The 8968-nt window shown below is 37.2% G+C and overlaps 1 protein-coding gene across 4 annotated transcripts in view; it reads right to left on the bottom strand.

The window, feature by feature from the left end:
• LOC106962850 (bromodomain adjacent to zinc finger domain protein 2B-like) overlaps nt 1-8968 on the bottom strand; it is a 35589-nt gene that overhangs the window by 7547 nt on the left and 19074 nt on the right. For 2 of the 4 annotated variants that reach the window (XM_015057497.1, XM_015057498.1), the window contains exons 14-28: nt 8352-8444; nt 8208-8269; nt 7943-8008; nt 6467-6532; nt 6035-6079; nt 5818-5844; nt 5300-5365; nt 4771-4911; nt 4159-4413; nt 3515-3738; nt 2422-2496; nt 2102-2327; nt 1945-2007; nt 1393-1531; nt 730-1307 (exon numbers count right to left, since the gene is read on the bottom strand). In XM_015057497.1, the coding sequence (XP_014912983.1) occupies nt 730-1307; nt 1393-1531; nt 1945-2007; nt 2102-2327; nt 2422-2496; nt 3515-3738; nt 4159-4413; nt 4771-4911; nt 5300-5365; nt 5818-5844; nt 6035-6079; nt 6467-6532; nt 7943-8008; nt 8208-8269; nt 8352-8444 (2126 nt within the window). The remainder of the gene's footprint in view (nt 1-729; nt 1308-1392; nt 1532-1944; nt 2008-2101; nt 2328-2421; nt 2497-3514; nt 3739-4158; nt 4414-4770; nt 4912-5299; nt 5366-5817; nt 5845-6034; nt 6080-6466; nt 6533-7942; nt 8009-8207; nt 8270-8351; nt 8445-8968) is intronic. The other 2 variants (XM_015057499.1, XM_015057500.1) reach the window with 2 other exon arrangements.

Genomic DNA, 8968 nt, shown 5'->3' with positions numbered 1-8968 from the left:
TTCACATTTGCAAAGGTTTTCCCAACAAATTTGGGTTTCTATTGAACCCGAAAAACCCCTAAAACCTAAAAAAAAAAAAAAAAAAAAAAAAAAAAAAAACACCCAGCCATTTTTTGGACAATAAGTTTATGGTTTTTGGTGTTTGGAGAGCAAAACCTTCCTAATGTAACGTCACAAATCCACAGGCACTGCACCTCATCTAGCAACCCCAGCGAAGCCAAGCCCGTTATTTAGCAACCCAAGCAGAGCTCCAGCATGACTGGTTAGCTGGTTTTGCCATTCTATTTGCTGTGCAATGACTGTTGGAAAAAAAACAAGTGTTTTGCTGTTGATCCACCATCCAGAAACCATTTGTTTTCCTGTTGGTTGTGCAGGAGGCTCTACTTCTGCTTTCCAAATATTGTATAATTACACATCTGTTTGTAGCTATTTTTATGTGCCAGAGTAAATGAGTTAGAGGGGCTAATGGGGTGATGTGGCCAGCATCACTTTATTTGGATTTAAAGTGACAAGAGGCACACACTCATTCTTAAAGGAGCTCTAAATAGGCAGAACTGAGCAGAGTAAAATCTCATTATCAAAGAATGATTTTGTGCAAATAATATAATGAATCTGTTTTGAATAGCCCATAGACCTATCCTAACCTTTTCAAGGAAGCATAATATGCCACCTTTAAATATTCACAAAGCAAACCTAATTGTTTGATGCTGCAATAAAATAATGACTGACCTGAGAGTCAGCTGCATGTAGTCTATTAATCCCAGCTTTGGTGTTTTTCCTCGGAGATGAGGAGGATTCGGTCCTGACAAGTTGTGAGGAGGAGATGAAAGCTGGACAACTGATGTTTGAGACCACAGAAGAGCCATCACAAGGAGCGCGGGGCAGGAGGCTAAACCACTCACTGCTTTTTTCAGTCAATACCGCAGACAGCTGGTTGTCAGGCAGGATGGATTGAGGGCTCCAGGTCATGCAGTTATTGTTGAGCTGGGCAGCACTGAGTGCAGATGGAGCTGAAGTTTTATCCGTCTCCGGGGTACAACAGGAATGATAAGGCTCTGTGATAGAAACTTGACTAGGACGGGCATCCTTAGCATCAATGTTTGAGTTTTGATCTATTTTGGCTGCTTCAAACAGTTTGCTGAGCTTAGAAAAAGACTTTTGGAGAAGACCGTCATCGTTGTTCTGCTGGCGCTTTGCCTTGGTTTTAACATTTTCTGTCCTCCGTTGCGAGATCTTTTCCTGCTGCTCCTCCTTTACTCTGACAGAAGCCTTCTGTCTTCCCCCATCTTTCTCCACCTCCTCCAACTCTGTGAAAGAGAAACATTTGGCCAACTAGGAAATATGGAACACAATAACTCAGAATTCAATCATCAATTCTGAATTTACGCTCACCATTCTCTACTCCTTCAACAAATATGTCCCCGCAATGTGGGAGGAGCCAGTAACGCCTCCTGTATCGGTCTTCACCAACAACCATCGAGCGCAGTGAGTGAGATGCTTCAAACAGCTTCTGACTGATTTCACTTTGCAACTTAAGAGAAAAAAAAGCTAAATTTAGACAAATGCATCTCAGTGAATTACAATGCCAGTGAACATTAATCAAAGTAATTCAAGACAAAAAGAGAAGCTCAAGTAAAATATAAACACATACACTCAGAGTGATGTATTTTATGGGTTCAGTTGTGATTATGATGACTTTGGTTTCATTTTATGCCTTTAGATTATTGTCAAGGGGATGCTGGGAGACAAAGACCAAGACTGCAAACAAGCTGAAGGTTACCAATGATAATACTTTACAGGTATATTTCAGGGAAATACATGTAATGTAATCTCAATAATACACAAGTCTTCCCTTGTGAATTGAATAATTGAAACAAAAAACTAATTAATGATTATTTTTCTGTAAAGGCATTCATCATGGAGACATGAACCGTCTTCTTTTACCTTGCATGTTTTCTGGATCTTGGCGTCTAGTTCGGTAATGTCTCTTGAATGTCTAGCGGCTTCCTAGGAGAAAAATGTATATTTGTGAGGCAGGAGAATGGGCTGATGGTTAATATTTGAAACAATGATTTTCCACTTGGAGGATACAATTTCTGACCTCCTCTCCACATGTCTCTGATTTCTTCATTTTCCTTCTCCTCATTTCTTCCTCCTGTCCATCATAGTCCTCTCCTTGGTCTTCACTGTCTTCATCCTCCTCTTCTTCGCTGCTCCTGCTTTTCCTCTTACATTTGTTGTGGACAGTGACGCTGCTGAAGGTATGGTTCTCTTCTCCTCCATCAGTGTGTCTTTTATCTGTTTTCTTTGCATGGATGTTCCTCAGTCTACAGAAACAAAAAGTTAGCAAAATTTGATTTTCAATACAAATGTAACAATATTCATCTAATAAAAGACATCTCAGATGACTTATTTACTCACTTGCGCAGCTTTCCCTCTAACGCCCACTTATCCTTCCTCAGGTTGGTCATATAATCTATATTTTTGTCGATCTGGCTGAAAAACATCAGGCAAAACCATCAACCTTTTTTTTTTGCATGCTAGGTGCAGATTTAGTTGACCAAATGTGAGCATCTATAGCGGTTTGATCGCCCAGCAGTTTTATTAATAATAAAAGGGAAAATGGCCTCCAGCAGTGAATCCCTGGTCTGATTCCCAATTATCTACACTGGATTTAAAAGACCTGCTTCCTTATACCACAATTCCTCTACCTCCTTTATGTAGCCCATAATAATAAAACAATAAAACAGAAGGATCTCAGGAATTTTAACATATCAAAGAGGGCAAAGTATACTTTAAAGCAAGACGCATTGTCTGATGCAACCTGGTGAAAGTCCCCGTCAGCCGGAATTTGACATTTTCATACATATATTGGTACAACAAAGAAGTTTTACAAATAAATTAAGCTTTTTTCTGTCAAGGACATGAGTTAGCCTAACATCTTAAGTGAACTTGTTATTGTAAATATTTCCAAAGTGTATATTTGGAAATACACTTTGGAAAGAGGATGTTTAGGTTCTCTGGAACCTAAACATCCTCTTTTGAAATCTATTCACGCTCACAAGTAAATTAAGCACTCCAAAAATGATCTTCGCAACATTTAAAAGCAAAAAAAGAAAAGAAAAAAATTAAATGAATGTAGAAATTTGTTCTCCATCAGGACAGTAAAAGCTAAAGTCGCTGCAAATTAACAATTTTCTGGAGTTCTTGATCAAATACATACAGACAGCAGAATATTTTTGACTGAAGGAAAACACAAGACAGAGAATGAGCCACAGTCTCCATCAGTACCACACTGGAGAATGGAGAGTAAAGATTATAGTTATATTGTCAACATGTTGAACGTTGTCAATTAGGCTTCTTCCGTCAGTGATGTAAATATTGGTGTATCCACATCAATAGATGGGGAGAAACATACAAATCAGAAAAACTCAATGTGAAGCTGCAATTCTGACAAACACTTCCTAACTTTGATTGCTTTAATCATAAAAAATAAATCTGAAGGTAATCTTACCTGATCACAGCCTTACTGCAGCAGAGTTCGTTAACCAAGAACGCCAGCATAGCAGCCTTATCTGACGGACTGTGAGCCTGGAACGCCTTGGTTTCAAGGCTGTGGGCCAGAGCAGCCACCTCTGACTGTTCAGAATGAGCTTCCATGTAGATTTGCAGGATCTCAGACACATTGTCTTGGTTGATCTCCACATTAGTTAAATGGTCTCCCAACAGGGTTTTGCACTGAAACAGTCAAACAATTAAAAAAAAAAATCTTCAACTGGTTCCAACTCACGAAGAATTCAAAACCGGTTGACTAAGATAGTCAACTGGACTAAGATAGTGGTGCTTAGTTACAAAGGATAAAAACTGACATAAAACACTTGTTTCCTGGAAGACTGCAAGGACACAATATGAATTTCTTGTCCAAAAGAAAAGAAAAATATATCGCAGCACATATCAAGTTTTAGGAGCCCATTTTCTAAAGTTCCTGACCAAATCTAGTTACCAGTGTCTTCCGGCAAAACAAGAACATCAGTATGTTGTATTTTGCCATTTTTGTGCATTTGTCCCCATTTAATATATGCATATTTGACATTCATTTTCAGCCTCTTGCAGTTAAATACTTGCAGAAATTATACAGGTGAAAAGACATGCCCTCACCTTATGACCTGCTGGTATACCTGGATCACACACAGCTGCAGACAGCATGCTCACCAGCAGGTCCTGCACCTTCTGCAAACTGTTCCCAATGTTGAGCAGCCCATCTTGCAGGTCGCTTATAGTGATCTGGTTTGAGTTTAATCCGAGTTTTAGAACCGCTCCAAAGTTACGGATAAACTGCAACACCATCAGGCAGTCCGAGAATGTTTTTCCCGGTAAAATTAGTCCAGGTATACCAGGTAATTCTGGAAGAGGCTGGGGAAAGGAACGCAATTTTAACAAGAACAATTAACAATTATTAACATTATTAACTATTATTAAAAATTAATTATTCTTAGCTTTTAAATTGTGGATTAAAATTAATGATGTACACGTTGCTAGAAGTCTCAACATATTTTCAAAGAAATGATGTAAGCAGTGATATCTGGTTTATGGTTATACCAAGAGTACCCACTTGATGGCACTGTTGTGATCTACACCCGTTCCAATTTAAATCAGTGTAAGTGTAGCTTGGTCGTCAAGTACACAAAGAGCTGTTCAAATCTTCAGGCATGCGGCTTCAACAACATTACAATGATTATGACATTTATAAACAGCTCACATTATGCATACCTTATGATCTGGTAAGCACATGTCTTCTTTTGGCTTCATTAGCTCCTTTGCTTTTTTCTGCTTCAGTCTTCTGAGCTCCAGTTTCTTCTTTTTGTTTAATTGTTTCTCTGCTTTCTTTTCTTTTCTCAGACGTTCTTTCTCCTGCAACAGAGAAAATTAGGTTTACCATCCCAACAAAAGCACTGTAGGGTTGTTTAACATGTTTTGATAGGGCTTTAAATCGATAAAATGCACCTACATCGTTTAAAACACAAATTTACAGTACCTTCCAAGTATGTAAACCTCTTGTGCATTTTAAAACATTTGTTATTTTTACAACTACAAAGCTTAGTACATTTTACTGAAATTTTATTTCACGGAAATTTACAATTTAGTGTAAAGCTAACATTAAATTAAGATTTTCAAATTTGTGGATACTTTAAGAAATGATGATTTTTAAAAACAAGCACGGCTAAAACTAACTCTCCGTTATGAAATGTAACCTTATCGGAGTGTGTGAAAGGTTAAGATGTAAGCTGTAGTTCATCACCTCTGCCTTCCTCCGGGCCTCCACAGCTTTCATGAGAATCATGTGCTGCCTGCGCCTTTCCCTCTCCTACCAGGGAACAGAAAAGTGTGTTTCATCTTAATTCGCAACCGTTTAATCTATTGGGATAAATCCTATCAGTGTTAATGACAATTGTGATAAACAGCTTTAAATAATAAGAAGCCGAACTCAAAGTTAAAAGAGAAAACAGTTTACTTCAGTGCTACATTTAACAGCTCGTGCAAGGATGAACCGTTCCGGAGGATATGATGATAAACATACACACAACATGCATATGTTCTCGGTGTTTTGCAGTGGCAGTCTGATTTTACTCCAGAGTGCATTTTTAATAATATTAGAAAGATAATGGATGCATTTCTACAGAGTGACCAACAGCAGAGAGGTGTGCAGCGGATTATTCTGAAAAAGCCATGCAGACGGAGGCAAGAATATGGTATTAGCTCTTCATGCAGCACATGCATTTGTTGTTCTAAATGTACAAATCAATAACATGTTCGTACCATATCTAGCCTATACCTCTCCTGCTCCTGGGAGAAAGATTTGGCATAGAATTAGGAATCAGAAAAGCACAAGTAAAACCAAAGCCAAAAAATTCAAGTATGGAACAGGAAAAAAAAAAAAAGATTAAATAATGAACAGCTAAAACAACTTACATTCTTCTGACATATGATGTAGATTAAGAACAATACTGCTGTCAGTTTTGGACAAAAATCATACCTGGTGCTTCTGTAAGAAAGACTGAAGTTTACGGAGCTCTCTCTCCTTCAAACAAAGGATTCAATTAGAAACCCAAACAAGAGCACATAAATGACCATAATTAAATAGCATGCAGAAAAGGCAAGCTTGGTTCATTGTACTGAACAATCTTGTTGTCAAACTTCCAACCCCATAAAGATCACTGACTAATGGAATGTGCAAATGAAGACATCGTCAATCATAAGTGCATGTACATGAAAATGAGGTTAGTTTGCCCCTTTGTAATTACACTGATGTTGCAAGGCAATCAACAACTTTGACACTGACAAGTCAGAAAATAGCAACGCTAGAGCGACGATGCCTCCAGTAAGCAATGTATGAAGAGGAAAAGGAAGGGCTAATGGGTAAAAAGAATTGGTAAACCAAAATGCCACCAATCAAAGTTTACCTCACCTGGTTTCTTTTCTCCGCTTCCAGCATTTTTACATTGGCTGCAGCTTCTTTTTTCTTTCTCTTTGCCTGCAAGCAAAAACACACAGAAACAAGGTCAAAATATAGAAAGTAAGGTCACTTTAACACCATATAAAAGTTCAAATTTATTCATTTAGCACATTTAGAAACATCTGTTACACTGACCAAAGTGCTGTACAGAAAGAACAAAAGAAATAGTAAAGACTGTCAGGATTTTAAAGACCTTCCCCCTCCAAAACCTGAAGCATAGGGCTCTCTTTGATAGTGTCAAATACACTGCTCAAAAAAATAAAGGGAACACTCAAATAACACATCCTAGATCTGAACGAATGAAATATTCTCATTGAATACTTTGTTCTGTACAAAGTTGAATGTGCTGACAACAAAATCACACAAAAATCATCAATGGAAATCAAATTTATTAACCAATGGAGGCCTGGATTTGGAGCCACACACAAAATTAAAGTGAAATGTTTCCTTTATTTTTTTGAGCAGTATATATTTTAAAATTAAACTGCAGCCTTAAGATTTCATAGTTTCCCATGGTCTTAGCCATCCAGTTTACTGTGTGGGTTTCTTCTCTGGAAGAGCTGTTTCATGTAATGTGCAGTACCAGAATCTATGTGTAGATCCAGCTTGATGCAAGCGTGATTAAGTTTTATCCTACTTCAAATTAATTGACTAATTTAGGTGCACCTGGGCAACATATTACAGATAACCTTGTTGCTGGACTGAGGCATGCCACCGGTCACGCCATTTATGTGTCTGACTTTGTCACAAAGCAGAGTTCATCCAGCTCAACTGAAACACTTAGGGCAGACCACTAACACCAAAGTAACTATTTTATTTTGGAGAGATTAAAACAATCTTAAAATGTATCACCATCATCATTAAAATGAAATGACAGGACTGAAGAGGAAGCTTTCTCCACTGTGCATTGCTTAGTAAGCTTGATTCTACACAGCAGTTTCCAGATAACAATGCATTGATTATATGGAATTCTAGGCATTGAGATTCACATTTTTCATCCATTATAAAATACAAAACTGTCGTAATAATAATGGAAAAAAAAAAAAAAAAAAAAAAAAAAAACAGGGCTCAGTGAGTGCAAATTAAGCAATGTTTTTATCAGTGATTGCAGCTCTAATGAAATCCTATTAAGAGCCTCTTACTAAGCGCGTCAGCTGAAATTTGATTTAGAAAAGCTGAAATACTTCACAGCTTTTATTAATGAGGGAATGTAAAATAGGTGTATTACACATTGCCGTGTAAATTCCTCTCCTCTCTTGATTAATGAATACTGTATTTTTCATTAAACTTCAGCACGTTTGGAGGGATTTTCATATCTAATTGTACTTTTGCAAAGAAAGTGTTAGCATTAGTAGTTTTTTTTTTTTAAATTATTTTAATTTTTTTCATCCAAAGCAGATAGGAGGCGTTTCAAATTTCAGGACAAACCTCAAGAACCTGCTGTGCACGGCGTTCTTTCTCCATACGAATATGCTGAATGCGCTTGATCTTCTCCTGGAGAAAGGATGAGGGCAAGATCAAATGGATTAACTGTTAAGTCATGCATGGTAGGAAGCAGTGAGGGGAAGCAGAATGGGAAATGAAGGTCTACAAAGTGTTAATGCAAATATGGAAGTTCCAGCGTTATAAATGACCATAGGAGTAATTCATAGGAACATGAATTACTGCAGGAAAAAAACAAAAAAAAACATACTTGTTGTTTGTGAATCTTCATCTCCTCTCTTTTCTTCCGCCTTTCTTCAGCAGCCCTTATTGCTGGAATATGCAAAGGAATAAATTCTGAACACAACTCTTAATCTGAATTAGAGGAGAGTCCGATTGAACAGCAGCTGTTTACCTTGTTGCTTTTTTGCCTCCTTGCTAGCTTGTGCTATGGCCTGTTTTTCTAGTTTCCGCATCATTTTTATCTGAGCTGCCTGTCGAGCTATTTCTGCAACATGACAAAATACCAAATGAAATGCAAAATATAAGAATACATAAATAAAAATGAAAAAAACAAACAAACAAACAGAGCAATCCAAACTTCTTTAATTAATTAATTAATTAATTATTTTAACAGAGGAGAAAAAAAACAACTTCCGGTTTTAAAATAGCTAGGACTTAATGAGATATTGACAGAAGATTGATCACAAAACTTTTCACAATGCTGAAAGACTTAAATGTGCTCAGACTCAGATTAAGGTTATTCTTCCATTCAGTCTTCAGCTGCAACAACAAGAGCAAGCATGTAACCAGATGCCACAAATATCTGGTCTGGTTTTCTACCATTGTAAAGAGGAGTCCCAGTACAAACTGGTCTGGTTAGAATTATTTGCACTGCTATCAAATACACTAACGCAAAATTAAATTTACACAGTAAAAAGCATGAAATTGGAAATCACCTCAGTCATGTGAAACATAGTTTTCAGTAAGACAAAGAATAACAAAGATATTTGGATTTTACGATGGTCTAAA

This window comes from Poecilia latipinna, unplaced genomic scaffold (assembly GCF_001443285.1).
Source record: "Poecilia latipinna isolate Pla-1442-1.1 unplaced genomic scaffold, P_latipinna-1.0 Scaffold1467, whole genome shotgun sequence".
Classification (NCBI taxonomy): Eukaryota; Metazoa; Chordata; class Actinopteri; order Cyprinodontiformes; family Poeciliidae; genus Poecilia; species Poecilia latipinna.
The sequence above is the reverse complement of the archived record's forward strand: the minus strand, read 5'-3'. Positions and strand labels throughout refer to the sequence as shown.